Below are 17,038 nucleotides of genomic sequence, written 5' to 3'. Positions count from 1 at the left end.
AGGCCTTATCTAGAGCCAGTGTTTGGTTCTTCTGTTCTGGGCTACCGTAGAAACATGGCGGTTCAACATGGCAGATGGTGCAGAAGAGGACCTGCACCCTCTCTAGATTAAAACGGCTCATTCAAAGGTGACGAAAACACAGTGTTTCTTATTTTCAGGCCATTATACACAAAGGAAAACATATCTATGAATATTATATTCAATTTCTCCCAATAGATCCTCCTAAATGTTACACAGACTGGATCTTCAATCATTTGATTTCTTTTTTCATATAACAAATCTCAAAAGGCCAAATTAAAATATAAACATGATATGAAATAGAAAACCTCTCCAGCACCCCAAAAATGGTTAGACACCACTTCAGCAAAAATAAAAACTACAATATCCTCCCTCTTTTCTGATCATTTTCAGTCCCTTACATCTGCAGTGAGTGCTGAGAGGTTGTGTGTGTTCTTTACTTGTCCTTTGTCCATGTTCTTCATACTTAGACAAAGATAAAAGTCATGTTGGGCTGACATTTGCTTTTAAGGTCTATACAATATCTACTGTACTGTCTTTATAGCTGGAGGGCAAATAAGGACACAAAGGCTGCGGTACAACACAAACACTGAAAGAGAGACATCTCTGTAGTCAACCACCATCAAAGCTTTAGGGACAATCCCTCATGGTTAGGTGCTCCACAGCTGAAATCTGAATATTTCCATTTTATTCTCTATCTGGGCACATTGCACACATTGTGATGCAGCCCATATATTTCTCTTGGGAATGGAAATACTTGATTTTTTCACTACCTACCACTCATGCCAAAGCATCCTGTCTCCAGTGTTAATTGAGGTCAGGGTTCACGGTCAGCGTGCCTTTTGATGAGTACCCACTTGGGGTGCCAAACAGTCCCGGGCTTTGTTTACCTTTTTTTTTCTTCTTCTCTTACAATCTGAGCTCAGTTGACATCCACCGACTGAGAACAAGGAGTTTTTGTCCGTCACAGGCCCGACTGACATTAGCCAGAGCAACAAAGAGAATTCACACCAACTTTGGAGCTAGAGCACGACCATGAAAGTGACATAACACATGCAGAAATGACACGTTAATAACTACAGCCTGTTGTGCAGAGGGGAACCTGTTCAGACTTAAGATTTTTTTTTAAAGTCTCAGCTGTCTTTTTTTTTCTGGTCAGGACACAAAGAGGCCTAATTTAAATTTTCACTCAATTTGCATTAAATTACCCAGCAAGATTTCTCCTGTGTATTCAGCCGAAGAACTCCATCTAGTGTTCATTTAAATCAGTGGCTGCTGTGACATCAACAGTGATTCAGAATATTGCCTAAAACCTCGAAGATGTTTATTTCTAGTTAAGAAACAGCAAAACACATAAATATATATCATAACAGTGTAAAATCCTATCATATAAATACTCTGCATTTGGCTTACAGTGTAAAAGAAAAATATGGTTTAGATTTTAATGTTTTGGTGCTTTTTTAGCTTGAATTTACAACTTCTCCAGTTGCGCATGCACAGAATTTTTAATACATTTGATTTATATGATCTTTTTCTAATTCACAGGATGGTATGTGAGACCAAAGCCAGATTCTTAAGGTCTTGTTTTGTTCTACAATATGGCGCCATCTTTTGAAGACAAAGCTGACACTGCAGTCCTGTAAAACATATCAACTCTAAAACTGTTGCAACCTCATGTGAACACAAGACAAAAATCCATATGAACCAATATACACAGGTTCCTTCAGTATCTAAGTATTTAAGATATATAAGAACCGAAACTAAAAGCATGCAATGGCCCCTGTAAGTGATATAATATTCTATATTTTATAAAATAACATATAGACACGTCGTATCTTCTCTTACAGTAAATCGTAACATGTTGTCCTCATATATTTCTATAATGTATGGCACCTTTAAAAGAAGTCAAATAAGTAGTAATAATTAACTTCACCATTGATCCAGAGAACCATTTTCCAAGCAGTCACATTTATTTGTCTTTTATACACATTTGCTAAGCAGTCTGTTGTGCTAGCACTTGGCTTTGATAGGATTTACTATGGGATTTCCACAATGCTTACTAAAAAATAAATACAAGACAAAGTGTTCCACAGCTCAAAAATATACAAAGGTTTGAAATTAATGTAAACTTTGAAAACATTTTTTTTTACATAAGAAACAATTCAACAACCTTTGTGACAATTCCAAAAGTTATTGTATTTACAAGTTTGTACAAAAAAAATACAAAGCTGATACCTACAGTATATAGAGGTTGATCTGAAGTGAAATGAGTCTAGTACCATAAGTTACGCTGTAATTCTTCTTTAGTATCGGTTTTATGTTTTTCAAGAGCGTCTCAGTCAAGTAAACGAGAAGAGAAAAACAGTTTGATGCCACTAACGTGCATGTTTCTAGCCTTTGGCAGAAGCATCTACTCCACTTCTAAAGAGTACTCAGAGTGTGACTATATTCAAGGAAACAGCTCCATGTAAGAGTCTATAAATATCTCCAGGTACAGCAAGAGACAAATGAAACTTCACAAACATCACTTTATCAGTGCAAAAAAACAAAAAGAATGAAAAATAAAAAGGTTGGAATGAAGGTTCACAGACATAACCCATTGTGTACCCTGTTATATGACATTGCATTAGTATGGAGGATCATTAAGGCCAAAATTTAGTTGATATTTACAGTGTACCTATATAGAAGAACAGACTTCCATATGTAGGGCAATATGGCTACATTGACTTTTAGTCATTTTTGCATAATGGTTGAGTACCATCACTGCAATAAACACCTTGTACTTATAATATTATTGTGAATATGTGTGACAGGGTTACAGCTAAAACCTTACTTGTAGCTTATGACTGTTCGTGCCATCTTTTAATGACAGTAATGAATTGCTTTCCTATTTGTCTCTGCAACCAGTGTCTGAAATAAGATTTAAAATGTGTCTCTTATAAACAAAATAAGTATTTTAATAAAATATGTTATTAATAATACCAGCAATTCATTGCATACTTCCATCCAAAGGTTTCAGTTTTAAGTTATCTAAAGATGTAAACCAAATCGGGGAGCGTACAGAGATTTTCTGTGTCAGTTATAAAAATAAATATATTTAGATTGCTGCGACACAGAAAATATGAAACCATGGGCAGGTTAGATTTTGATGGGGAATAAAATAGAGGAGCATTTGGTACAAAACAGCAGCAAATGCCACCTCCCCAAATCCATAACTTGTTCTCACAGAAGATAACCTGGCTCCAAATTTAACTTTACATCCTCCATAAAAATTGAAAAATCTCAACACTCAACTTGCTGAGGCCCAAGCTGCTTTGTCACTTATTGTCTCTCTTGATGAGCAAAATAAGGCATATTAGATCCTCCTGAACACTTTCCACTTGCCCCTTTCAACAATTCGTAAACACGCCAAGTCAGCAAACCAGAAATTACCATTATTACGTTTTTTTAAAACATATGACCTCCTCATTCTTTTACAGCTCTCCTATTTCACTACCTCCAACTTTTTGATCACTTTTTCTTCTCCCATGTTAACACCTGCTTCCGTCTTGTCTCTTAAGATTGTCAAGTTAGTGCTTGGCTTTGACATTTCCCATCTTGCCTCTAGTTACTCGTCTTATTGCATGAGAATTTAAAATGTTGTGATAGTAAGCTTTCTTTGACATAATTTACAATATGCTTTTAAAAGGACTGAGTAAAATATACAAACACATCAATATGAATCGATGCATTGAGGCTTCACATTTTTTTTTCCACTGCTGTTTCTCACACAGTGTTAGTCCTGATGTTCAGTTGGGGAGGGGGGTATTAAAATGATTGGAAAAACTGGCTTGAAGAAATGTAAAAATTGTGTGTAATTGCATAGGTATTCACAGAATACAAACAGTTAATCCAATGCATTTCTCTACTTTTACAAGATACTGATACAAACTGTTAAACTGAGAGAAAAATCTGACAGCAGAACAGTTAAGATTTATCATTAATATACTGTAATAGGGCTGGAGGAAGGTGGCTCTACATGGCTTTAGGTACAAACCTAATAATGATTTTTTAATTTATTTTAGAACCACGTCAGTCTGTTTTTTTCTGTGGAACTGAACTGGAATAATGTCCTGCTCATCATTTTTATTAATCAGTCATATGTTTCTACAGAATGTTAAATAATCTGGTCTCCTGTTCCTAATGCTAAGTGTCTGTATCATAAGGATATTTCTTAGACATACTGTATGTATAAAACATTTCTAAACACATGTAAAATTGTATCCACAGAATACTAACCAAAAGTAAACAGATATGAAACTCAGCCACAATTAGTAAATTTATGATTATTAACAAAATGGTTTCTGAATACCACATTAACTTCATCAATGCTCCTGTACTCTCCACATCTCATATATATTATAACTCATTCTGGTCCATGTGTTCTTACTGTAAACTAACAAAATCATTTCATACGTTTTGACACATGTACTTTTTTCTTTCTACGTGGAGCCCTGTGATGAGCGGTCGTCATGAGGGCTTCCGTCTGAGTTCTCTGTCTCGCCCTCAGAGATCGCCTGCATGGGCGCCGAGAACAGTCTGCTGCGCATGCCGTAGCGGCTGCTGTTGGCGGGCGGGGGGATTCTGGAGCGGCCCTGCCTTGAAGAAGCAGATGTGGGGAAGGATTTTGGGGAGAAGCCCTCAGCGTTGGCTCTGGGGTACGGGCTGGAGATCTGATCTGGTCCTGATGGATACTGCTGTTGTTGCAGTGGGGAGGCGGGCTCTTCGGGCTGTCTGGGCGACTCGGTCAGGGAGTCTCCAGGAGATTTAGGGGTGATGGGGCTCTTGAGGATCTCCGTAGCAGACATGCGGTAACTTGAGTCCGAGCGGCTGCCCTTTTTGAGCAGCAGCAGTTTGAACTCCTCGTTGGAGGTGCTGGACTTCTTTGCGTTTCTGTATATGGCCCCGGTGACCCTCTGCAGGCTTGGGGGGGTCACGGCAGAGGAGGGTGACACCAGCGAGACTGGGGAGCTCACAGTGCTGCTGGGTGGTGTGGTCCCTGATGCAGTGCTGAGGCGGTTCCTCACACCCAGCTCGGTGGAATCCTTCCTGCCCAACACTTTCCTTTTGGACCTGAACATGAAGAAATACAGTTAGCTATTTGTAACCTCTGTAAACATGAAGCCTACACAAAGAGGCCACTATTCACACTGCTTACCTGTGTATCATTGCAAACAGATCCTCAGTGGTCCGAGTTTTGGTGGGCGACAGGAACACACTGTCATCCTCTGGCCTCGACTCGTCACTCAGAGGGGAACCTGCATTATCACTGGGTGTAGAGTCTGTTAACAGAAATCAGTCAACATTTGAATATAGTGCATACACTGTATGTTTCTAACTATTCTTAAAATGAACTGATGATGAACTAATGATTATTTTCATTATGGATCAACAAGTTCCAGGAGCTCAAACTTGCATCTTTTTGTTTAGTTTTTTCCGACAAACAGTCCAAAGACGTTCAATTTAAAATGATATAAAAACAGAAAGCATGTCCTCACAGCAGGAAAGGTCAGAAATACAGCAGTCTCAGAAAAATATACAATATGGTGTTGCAGAAATATGTTTTTTTTTAAATCTCTGCCTATCCTGTTAATCATCTTGTGACCCCTCAGATTTACCATTTGACCCGTTAGGAGGCAGAGCCCAGGTGGATCCCCTGCTGTATGATTCATAACAAATGTAACATGCATCAGTGATAAAGACAGACAATCTACCTTTACTGAAGTAATCCTCTGTCTCTGCGGTGGACTCCTCCTTGCAGTCCTGAGAGGCACTTTCGGCTGAAACACCTGATGACTCATAGTCCACTTCTGTGCTACCTTCATTACTGATTGAACTCCCTTGCAATGCCTCTGATTGGCCGTCAGTAGCAGGCACTTTATCAAGACTGTTGGATCTCTTGGGTGAACTTTGCAGAACAGAGAGAGGACACGGTTCTTCCTCTTCAGACGGCTCAGTTCTTAGCTGCTGAGAAGGCTCCGACTGCGAGCTGCAGTCTCCAGAGTAGACAGGTGTTTCTATTGACTCTCTGCACGTCTCTCCTTCATGACTAGTGGTCCTCTTGGGGATGTCCAATGACGGCTCTGACTGCAGTCTGAATGCTGTCATGCTCTCTAAAGGAGCCTCTCGGTCTTGCCTGTTCCTCATCTCACTCCGACATGCTGCTTCTCCATCTGCAAACCCTTCAGTTGAGGTAAACATTGATTCACACGACCCCTTCGAGGATGTGTGATGTGGATGTGAGTTGTATAATGGGGGACTCTTAAGCTCTAAGGATTTACAACTGGAAAGTGTGCTAGTTAAGTTTACAGTGGGACATTTGAGTCTGGAAGTTGTTCTCTCCTCATGATTTCCTTCACGATCCTTACTGATGGACCGGAGCTGTACTGAGTGCAGCACTGTGGGTGTGATGGACATGGGATGGGCGTTAAACACCTCTGGGTTAGGCGGCGCTACAGGTTTGGCTGCCACTGCAGCTTTTTGTTTATTCTGATGAAGGACTTGAATCTGGGTCCTGTAAGCCGAAGCCTTGTTGCCGACACCATGAAGGGCACTTAAGTCGAGGTGTGAGGGAGGGATTATCGGCAGCTCCAGGTCTCTCTTCGAGGTGGCTCCATCCCTGCAGGAGAGCGACTGCAGTGACAGCGACGAAAGAGACGACTTCCTCTCCGGGACTTTGGGCTTCCTCTTGCCGCTGGACGGTGACAGCGGTCCAGGAAAGAAGGCAGAGGGGAATGAGGAGGTGGGGGTTTCTGATTGACTGGAGTAGCCGCTGGATGGGCTGGCCAGGCCCGCCAGCTTCTCTGGAGACGTTAGCTTGAAGTCTCCCTCCACTGATGGAAGTGAGGGGGTCGTGGCTCTGGAGCCAGACTGGGATGTCTGAGACTCAGAGCTCTCCTGTGACTTGATGCATTCGATAACAGTTGTGCCTGTCGCTGTGCTGGAGTTTGACAAAGATCGGTAAGGATCGCTGGATTTTAAATCATTCAGGAGCCACAGATCTGCATAGTCAGACTGCACAACCCCATCATCCTTAAATGAATGTGCATCCGTTGAGCTAAACACGCCTAGGTCAGGTAGATCGGCTGAGCCTTCAACGCCCCAGATCACGAGGGGCTCTCTGACTAGTGAAGAGTTTTCTAAATGACCTGGAGAGCCAGACAAAACCAGCTGCAGTTTCCTCTCCTTGGAAGACAGTGGAAGTTGCTGCCCGCAGGTAATCTTTGGTTCTTTCTTGTCAGGGATGTTTTCCTCACTGCATATTTTTCTCAAGGATGAACTCCTCTTAGGAGGAGACGGCTTCGCCTTTGGTTTTCTTAAAGAGAGGCAGCGTCTCCCCAGAGTCATGTGACCGCTTAAGTCAGACAGGCTACAATCAGAGCCGGGAGCTGCATAGTTATAAGTGAAGCTTTTGCTGCCTTTTAGGCCACAGTCAAAGTGCATGGAGGTGTAGTAGCCTTCAGTGTCTACGGAGTAGTGAGAGACGGTGTCAGCTTTCTCCGACGGCGGTTTGTCAGAGTAGCTGCTCTCACAGGTGGCCATGCTGGTGTAGCTGGGGCATCCCAGGCTGCTCTCCGCCTCTCTGTTTGGCTCAGGGCTGAAGTCCTGTGAGCGCGGAGGGTCCGGATGGGGGTAACTCCACTCCCCCTCGATGGGAGTGCTGACCCCTGCTTCCTCTAATATGTCCATAGCTGTGGAGGAGAAGGAGCCTGCCCGCTGGGTCCTGAGTAGGCCCTGGTAGTGGTCCAGCATGAAGCTGGTCTGGTCATCGTTTGTGTGAGTGGCAGTGTTTAGGGAGAGCTCAGAGTCACAGTGCGAGGAGCCCGTCAGTGGCGGAGAGGCAGCTGGGGGGATTGTTTCTGAGGTCTGAGAGGGGCACGTGGAGCTGCTCCCGCTCCAGTTCCCACTTGAGGACTGGTGGTCGTCCTTATGGTCCATCTGGCCTCCCAGAACCCCTGCGACTGAGACAGAGTGGACGGGGCTACTGAAGGTGTCTGAACTGGATGAGATCTCACAGCTGCCCATGTCGGCCTTCCTGGGAAGCTGGGATCTGGTCCTCTCCATCCAGCTGCGCTCTGGACTCTCTGAGAGCTGCTTGTACTTAAGGCCCAGCTGGTGTTCAGACATGGCCTGGTCATCCATGCTCTCTTCTTCATCCTTCAGAATCAACTCCCCGGGGCCTGGCAGGAAGTCCTCAGCGTCAAACGGGGAAAGCTCTTCCTCCTCATCATCGCTGTCATTATGCCCGTTGTCTATCATCCGGTTGCCGTCTCGGGGCAGACTCCGGGAGCGCAGACGTGCGCCCAAAGACGTGGTAAACATGGCGTCAGCACTGTCCGGCAGGCACAAGATGTTGCCTGCAGAGTGCGAAAGGGAGAGGGAGACTCCCTGGCCTCTCTGGGCCCTGATCCTCCTCCGAGATGGTGCGCCTGAGATCAAAAAGTCTTCTGTTTGGCAACCTGAGTCCCTGGTGTTGAGATGGCTGGCCAGCTCCTCATTGGAGGGAGAGATATTGGGACTGGCATGAACTATCACTGTCCGCTCTCTGGAGCCAGGAGAATCATCAGAGTCTGCGGGAAGGAAGGAACACAAGGACCATAAACATACATAACAAATTCAGATACAACTATAGATTAAAACTGAAACTGAAATGAGCACACTGTTCTGAGCTAATATTTCTGTATGTCAGTGTCTCACAATAGTACAAAGATTTAAAACACAGTTTAGTAGTTCAAGATGTTGACCATGAATCCCAACATCCCTGGTTCAAGTCCGGCTGAGAACTTTAGTTTCATGTCTCTCTCTCTCATCTCCCTAGTGTCGTCTGGCTAATAAAAGCACGAAATGCCCCAAATATATCTTCTGAAAAGGCTGATCATTCAGCTTTTCTTCTGTAGTATACTGATGTGGATAAGATTTCAACACATGATGACACATAATGCACTGAATTGCTTTGTATTACTATTAGCACCATTGTCTCTACAATTAAAAAACACAATAACGTGATTCAGACCCTTAATACTAACCCCTTTTTGTTTAAGTGACACCAAGTGTAAAACACTACAGCAAGTATAAAACATATTTACGTTACTTTAACAGCAGCAGTTTGAATTCAATTTCTATGTTTGTGACTGGTTAGTCTGATCAGCACAAGTCACACTGAGTTACATACCTAAATCCTGCTGCACCTGTCTGGGAACGCCGGCGACAGTCCTCCGTCTCCTCAGCTTCCTCCTCCTCTGAAGCACAGACTGCGAGTGGACGAGCGAGCAGCGCACACTAGCATCTCTGTCAAAGCCAACCCCTGCAACGGAGACAGGACATCTGAGGAATCTTTGTTTAGTGGCAACTGCAGCGATTCCTCTTTTAACTCTCACGCTGTCTCGTAAAAAAACCAAAAACTGGCTGAACTAATTTAGATATTCGACAGAAATAGCAGTCAGAAATAGAGGACAGTTATCTGAGGGAGCTCAAAGCTACAGTGAGAAAAACTGGGTGTCTGCAGTACGAAGTCATTTACTACTAGATGAAATGTAAAGAGATAAACCGTATTTGACCCTTCCACAAAACAGACAAAAAAGGTCATATGACACAAACAATAAAGTCATTACGTTGATGGATTTAATAACCAAAGTAATTCTGCTTTCTGCTTCAGTTTTGTTGTGTTTCCTTCTTGTTTTCCTGCCTGTCCCTCACCATAAGTTGTGACTATCATGTGATAGCAGGTCAGGCCTTTCAGCACCATAGCAATCGCCGGACTTTGCTTACAATGTGCATTTTTCCCCTCAACTGTCTCTGACTCAGCCAGTGTTGGCGTACAACTCTTCTTTTGAGTCAATGTGAGCGAGAGTAAATAACATCGGGCAGGCCTTTTCAACAATTTGGACAAAACTAATTAGCATTCATGTCAGCACATCTTTCCTTGCAATCACATGCACAAAGCGTTGAAGCATGAGAAAGAAAGTTAATGGCGTACAAAGCATGACTTGCACATTGAGAGTGATAGTCTGTGGCAACATTAACACCTTTGGTAATAATGAGGTTTTAAAATGAATTGCACAAGTTCCAGATTTCTTACAAATGTAACATTTTTTTGCAAGTAAACTCATTAATGAGTAGTGCCAAAACTCAGCAGTAATTACATTTATTATTCATTATACTGTTAGCTCCATCAACAAGAGTCAATGTTAAAAGAATACCAATTTGCTTTCTTGCCAATTAGTTAGATGATTAGATTTATAATACTCTCATGTCTGTGCACTAAATATGAAGCTATGGCCAGGTGACCGTTGGCTTAGCTTAACAGCTTTCCTGTCTCTGTCAAATATTCAAATATACACCTAGCAGCACTTCTAAGGCTTGTTACTTAACACATTATATCTATATTGTTAAATCTGTACAAAACACATCAACGTCAACCTAATGTGAACCTAAAGATTGGAAGTCGGGGGAACAGCTAGCCTGGCTCTATCAGGTTAAAAAAATACATTTAACAGCACCTTTAAAGTTCAATAATTAAAATATTATATCTACATTGTTTAATCTGTACACAAACAGAAATGAAAAAGTTTTTGTGAGTTAATAAATTAAAGACAATTTAATGTGTTAATTGCAAAGTTAAAAGGGCCTCTTAAGGGCTCATTCTTTACAGAGCAAGGCTTCTCCCTGCTTCCAGTCTTTATACTAAACTATCCATCTCCTGGCTGTAGCCTTATAGAGACAGACAGACAGACGTAAGAGTGGTATCAATGTTCTCATCTAACTGTAAGCAAGAGAGTAAATAAGTGTATTATCCAAAATGTCAAACTACTCCTTTAGCTAAGAGCTACAGAGGAGCTAAAGAAAGCTCTCCTGACAAAGACGTTTAACACATCTACACCACAGCTGAGTCCTGTCACAATAAACAGAGTCCGACATACAAACGGTGAAAGCTTTAAATTTACCAGTCACGTTAATGGGGATGACACATGAGTTGATGACTTGGGAACTGTTTTTCATTCTTTCCTCTGGGGTGGGCAGCGGCAGGGCTTTAGACCAGTTAGTCTGCTTGTCCAGGGTGGAGGGGATGTTAGGGATGGGAAACTTAGACCGGTGACCTAGAGCCACCCCGTCAGTGTCGGGGTCAGAGGGCGCAGCCTGCAACAGATGGATATTTGCATGGTTAGGTTGTTAAGGTTAGGTGGCATTACATGAGAAAGAGCAGAGTTAAAAATGCTCAAACTCAGTTTCGGGAAGGGGAATGTGTAGAGAACAGTGAAGTCAGGGATTACACTGGTATTGTCAAAGAGTTTATCTGAGAGAGAGCTGAAGGCTAGATGCAGAGATTTGTGTCTTATTGAACTGCAGCAAAGACTGCTTACTGTCAGACGTAAATCAATACACAAACCCTTCCAGGAGCTGAGCTTCATGTTGTAATGGAAATAAAAAGCATGCTTTAGAGAAAGAGAATGGAAAGCATAAGAAACATTCAAAGAATCAGTAGGTTTCATGCAAAAAAAAGCACAAAGGAGAAATCTAAAACATGTTAAAATCAGGAAATATTGTTATATGACCATCTGACTGTATCCAGGCTTGCAAAAATGTCCGACCAATAAAAAGTTTGGCGCACACTACAGCACATGTCAGGATGAAAACTATGAGAAACAGAGACGTCTCCTTTACACAACAGCTACTGCACAGGACAGAAATGTGACACACCATGTAAACAGTCATTTCCAGTCACAACAGGCGGCTTTGGAAACTCTTAGCTCATGCTCCGACAATCTGTGGCACCTAAAGTGACTCTCCTGCATAATAACGAGTCTCCGGAAATATTTGAGAGGAAATACTTGGCGGCAGCATTCCTCTGAACGGCAGCTTCAGTATCAATCACAGCACAGTTCTCCCCTCTCTGACTCCTCCGTAACTCCACATCCTTTTTCCATGGGCCTCCTCAAGACTTTCAGACTTAAATACTGTAGATCCCCTGTTACTTATACCTCCGTGCTAAATGAGTTTAGGCTGTTAAGTTCTTACCTTGAGATTCCTACAGAAAGCCACATGTGAAACTGGGAGTGATTCTCGGGCTGAACTGGTTCCCACCTCCGAAACCCCGAAAACCTCCCACCCCCATTTAAAGCCTGCTCGGGAGCCTTTGTGCTCTCTGTTCCCAGCAGACCAATGAGACCCTGACAAAACCCCGGCCACAAAAGAAACCGGTTTCCTTGGAAACTTCTCCCAACTAGTAGGGGAAAAAAATCAAAAGAAAAGCATTTACAGCTGATTTGTTTCAGGAACAGAAGGGTAGTTTAAGGAGTGTTTTAGAGTGAGTGAGAGGAAGGATGAGCGAGACGAAAGAGTGAAAGGAAGGGAAGAAGTGTGGACACGTACAGGATGAGAGAAAAAAAAAGGAGTGGCAGTGTTTGGTGTTTGCCCCTGTCCTTGGGCTCATTTCTTTCTCACGGCGGGCATCGGGCACGATATATATTTGGTGAAAAAAACAGCACAGAGAGAGAGAAACATGAGGCTGTCAGCTCTCTCAGGGATGGGTGCAGCGAGGAGACCGCAGCACAGAGGGATCATGGGTAATCACAGGCGCAAGCTTCCAGAAGTCGACCCTATCATTAGAGAAACCCTGGCTGCTGGGCGGCTGTGACTGTGGCCCTCACACACACATTCCTCACATACTGTGCCCTTTAGAGCCCGGCCCTTCACGTGAACTCCAACAACAACTGTCTGGGCGCGTAGCTGTGTGCCGTGTCAGCGTGGATGAGAGCTCTAAAGTGGCGTTCTCCTTCAGTTTCACAACAGAAGCATGCGGTAGAAGGGTGATACCACTGCTGGAGAAGAGCTGCATTAAGTGTGCATGCATTTCAAAAGAGATTCATTATGTAAATTAGAGGGAGTCAAACAAACAGAAACAGGTAAGGAGTTGTGAAATGAAGTGTTAGAAGGAGCACACGGGAGGCAGGAGGGATGGAGGGAGGGACCACTACCTTTCTGCTCCAGGGAGAGAAGCGGCAACATTCGGTAGGGGAGGAGGAGCGGGTGAATTCGAACTGAATTGCAAGGCAAAAACAATAAAAGGACAAAAAAAATGACAGAAATGAACAGATATTCAACATAAACAAACACATGGACAAAAAAGACAACAATACGATGCTGGAGTATCAACAATACTGGGGTAAACTGAGTCAGGGCAGGTTGATGAGCTGAAAAATAAAAACTACTTTCCTGAACGATTTATGCAACATTTATTCTCGAGGTGATAGGACGTAAATATAAATTCAGAACTGTCAAATGAAACTGAAACAAACATGCTCTGCACAGACCATATGAAACACATTAAGAACACGTTCCTCTTCCCTCTTTACCTGTGTTTGTGCTAACTGAGTTGTTGCATCTCTAACAAGTCTCTCTGGCTGCTTGGAGGGAGAAAATGTGCATTTCACTTCAAAAGTACAAAAAACATCTGTGCACAGCAAGTACATCATTCATCTCCATCAAATGAAAGAGGAAATCAACACTCAAAACATATAAAAAAAATATATATATATATATATTACAAGTGCTAAATAACACATGAATTATGTTCCAATGTTATAATAATTGATATATTAAAATTATAATTTAAAGTCCTTCACTCAAAAACATGTTTTTCTTCTTGTTCCTACAGTGGATATTAGAGCTTCACTGTGCAGAATGATGTATGTACAGAGTTTAACACTACACTGAGAATGGACTTCACAGTGAAGGAGGATACATATTGTGTCCAGATGGAAAACTTTAGAAATTAACTAAATTTGCATATTCATAGATTCTGGAATTTTTATTGAGGTACAAGGAGTAGAGGCCTTTTTAAGGATTTTAATGTGGAAATTAAAATTACACACACATTATTTCTCCAAGCAGATTATTTGTTTATATGTGTTAATACATGTATGGAGGGGATCACAAATAGAAGATGTATGTAGATTACTAGTGAACTGACTGTTGATTCAATTGCCTCTCAACCTTTAATGTATTGACTGGTTTCCTGAATCAGTTGTCTCACCGTTGTCAGATTTATGCCTCTCTTGTCTTGCCCCTGGACGATGTGTGGGGAGGGGTACATGGGCATCGGGGGCACCGCCGAAATCGAGATGGTTACTCTCCGCTCCCTGCTGCCTGATCGTCTCCTCTGCTGGTCTGCAACAAGAAGAAATAAAAATCTGATTTAAAGGGGAAAGGATGGAACTTTTGCAGCATCTTCTTAAAGGACAGGTCTACAAGTATTTCCTAAAGCAATACCCACATGCCCATAGGTACACTGACAGACTTATAGGTGGCTGACATTGTTTCTCCTGTTCATACTGACTGTGAGGAGATCCTTTTCCAACATCATTCCAATGTAAGATATAGGGGTCAAAGTCCAGACCATGTTCTAGGCAAAAATGCATTGTAAGGCTAATATGACACTGTCTTAGTTACAAAAATCACAAATACAAAGACGTTTGTCTAAAACAAACTGTACGTTTGAAAGATACAAACTTGATTTGTATAACGCAGACTCACATTAACTTAGAAGGATCACAAGGACTGTGGATTTCATCACCCATCACTTTACTTTAGTGAGGGATTGCTTCACGGCTAACACGGACAAGAGGAACAATTACAGAGACAGAGTTGAAAAATCCTTCAACTACAGACTGGAGGAACAAGGAAACCCAGCGTATAAATAAAGAGGGTGGACACAGTGAAATACAAAGCAGTAAAAACAATGGGCCCACAATGAATACTGCCTTTGTGAAGATTATTATGATTCAACTTAGTTAGCAGCATTATAGTGGCTTGCAATAAGTGTTCCTGTTAATTTGTCCACCCATGGGGATTGACAAAATAATTCCCATACAAAGCAATCAACAGCAACCACACAAACCTAAATAGCTACCAGATAATAAAGAACTCTTGTGTGACACAGGAACAATACAATAAAAACATTATGAGCTCCACAATAATATGATTGGTTAGAATATTATTGTGTTCAACCCTGTCTCCTCTACTGATTATGTCATCCAATGGCATATACTATCCTCTACTGCGCTTGCAAACAGGGTGTAGTTACAAATTATGTCCACTAGAGGGCAGAACAACCCCAGAATGACAAGGTACTAAGACCAAGCTGCAGGCCTTTGTGGAGGGAAGCAGGTATCCTAGAGGTGACTTTAAAGATAAAATAGGTAAAACACACAAACATGACATGTCGGATAAAAAGTGGAGAGCACATGAATTGGGGAGGACAGTGAGGGAATGGAAGCCAACTTTGTGGCAGCTGCTTGGCTTTACTTCTGTGTTGTGGTCTCATTCAGTGTCAGAGGGGCCTCACCTTGGTGCAGGGCCCACAGGCTGAGGTTGGCTTGCCTGTGGAGCTCTTCTACACATGCTGGCCGTGTGGAGGGGTGGAAAATGTTTCTCTGCTGGTGCCAGGGTGCTTGGTAATGTGCTGTCAGCTTACTCTCCACATCCAGGTTAGACACCGCTGTCAGAGAGAGAGAGAGAGAGAGAGAGAGAGATGGACGGAAGTTATTGGACTGAATTCTGGTGACAAACAACAAGGAAAGAGTGACAACATGCAAAGTGTTGCTGCAATATGATTAAGCAACAACCAGGAGAGTATTTACATGGAACTACTAGGGCTGTGTATTGGCAAGAATCTAGCAATACGATACATATCACGATACAGGGGTTACGGTTCAATATTTACAGCAGCAATATATTGGGATACCGTAAGCAAGGTGATATATTGTGACTTTTAAAAAACAAAATTTAGGAAAATTATACCATATGCATAAAATCTGAGTAAAGAAAGTGTACTTTTTCTATACAGTCAGAACAGTGGGATCTGCATTTGTATTTATCACAGTCCGTACAATCTATGGACACAATCTATACACAGTTTTTGAGAATGAACACAATACCACAAAAGAAAATATATCCATAATTTCTGACACACCAATATAATGAGCTTCTGTTCAGCCGGGGAAAGCATTCACGGTCTTTAACATCTTGCTTGATAAATGAGGTACAGCACATCTCACTGGATCAACTGCAAATACGGTGCATGCCAACAGAAGTAATGGAAAAGTAAAAGTGTCTTTCATCACAAGGGGCAGCCTGCTGAGCGCCACGGGTTCTGCTTAGGAAGCCTTTAAATTTCCACTCTGGCATTTTTGTGGCGATACACTGGCTAAGATCATTAAGGTGAACTCCACAGTCTCAGACAAACGTAACTAATGAGCTTTCCATTACAGCGACAACGTGGTGCCATGAGAGCGGCTGAGCTTTAAAATGTGGACATGAAATAGCAGCCTCACATTAGAGCCGCAGCCTGAGAACCAAAAGCAGGATAATCAGAGCCGATGTTAGCAGGACAATAGCCTGTTTACTAATGCAATGCTATTACCTGCAGCCAAACAATAGGTATTAATGCAACCTGATACTGTGACTTTCATCCTTGAAACATTGACCAGTACCTGGACTAATCTCACTGCCCCCCCCTCACAGCTCCTCAGGTTACTGAGTGGGAGACACTCAGCTCTCAAATTACGCAGAGAGACACGGAGGATCTGGAGAGGGGGAAAAGGTCGAATTGATGCAGTTGTTTATGTTAATGCTTGTTTGGATGTTGACTGCTTGCAATATAAGGAGAAGTGATTTAAACAGCAATTGGTGTGTGTGTGCAATACATAAAGACAAACAAGTAAAGAATGATCAATAATCATGTTCCCGTCGACAAGTGAAACACCTCCCCCTCCCCAAAAACAAAAGAATCTCTTCCTTTGTCTCTCTCTCTCTCTCTCGCTCTCTCTCTCACAGACACACACACACACACACACACACACACACACACACACACACACACACACACAATCTCTTTGCACTTTGTCTCTAATAACTTTAGGAACAAGGGCAGACCAAACAAGGTCAAAATCTTTGCTGGAATACAGCATCACACATTTATCAG

General features: G+C 42.4%; 1 protein-coding gene across 7 annotated transcripts in view; it reads right to left on the bottom strand.

Moving 5' to 3' along the window:
* Positions 1-1,965: 1,965 nt before the first annotated feature.
* The window catches only part of nhsa (Nance-Horan syndrome a (congenital cataracts and dental anomalies)), a 59,313-nt gene continuing 44,240 nt past the window's right edge, over positions 1,966-17,038 (bottom strand). For 4 of the 7 annotated variants that reach the window (XM_051376750.1, XM_051376757.1, XM_051376754.1 and 1 more), the window contains exons 2-9: positions 15,401-15,553; positions 14,090-14,223; positions 13,032-13,094; positions 11,001-11,193; positions 9,230-9,361; positions 5,772-8,627; positions 5,216-5,339; positions 1,966-5,130 (exon numbers count right to left, since the gene is read on the bottom strand). In XM_051376750.1, the coding sequence (XP_051232710.1) occupies positions 4,500-5,130; positions 5,216-5,339; positions 5,772-8,627; positions 9,230-9,361; positions 11,001-11,193; positions 13,032-13,094; positions 14,090-14,223; positions 15,401-15,553 (4,286 nt within the window). In that variant the 3' untranslated portion in view covers positions 1,966-4,499. Of the gene's footprint in view, positions 5,131-5,215; positions 5,340-5,771; positions 8,628-9,229; positions 9,362-11,000; positions 11,194-13,031; positions 13,095-13,409; positions 13,461-14,089; positions 14,224-15,400; positions 15,554-17,038 lie in introns of all 7 variants that reach the window. The other 3 variants (XM_051376751.1, XM_051376752.1, XM_051376753.1) reach the window with 3 other exon arrangements.

Source organism: Dicentrarchus labrax, unplaced genomic scaffold, assembly GCF_905237075.1.
Source record: "Dicentrarchus labrax unplaced genomic scaffold, dlabrax2021, whole genome shotgun sequence".
Taxonomy (NCBI): domain Eukaryota; kingdom Metazoa; phylum Chordata; class Actinopteri; family Moronidae; genus Dicentrarchus; species Dicentrarchus labrax.
This window is presented reverse-complemented; position numbering and strand designations above follow the sequence as displayed.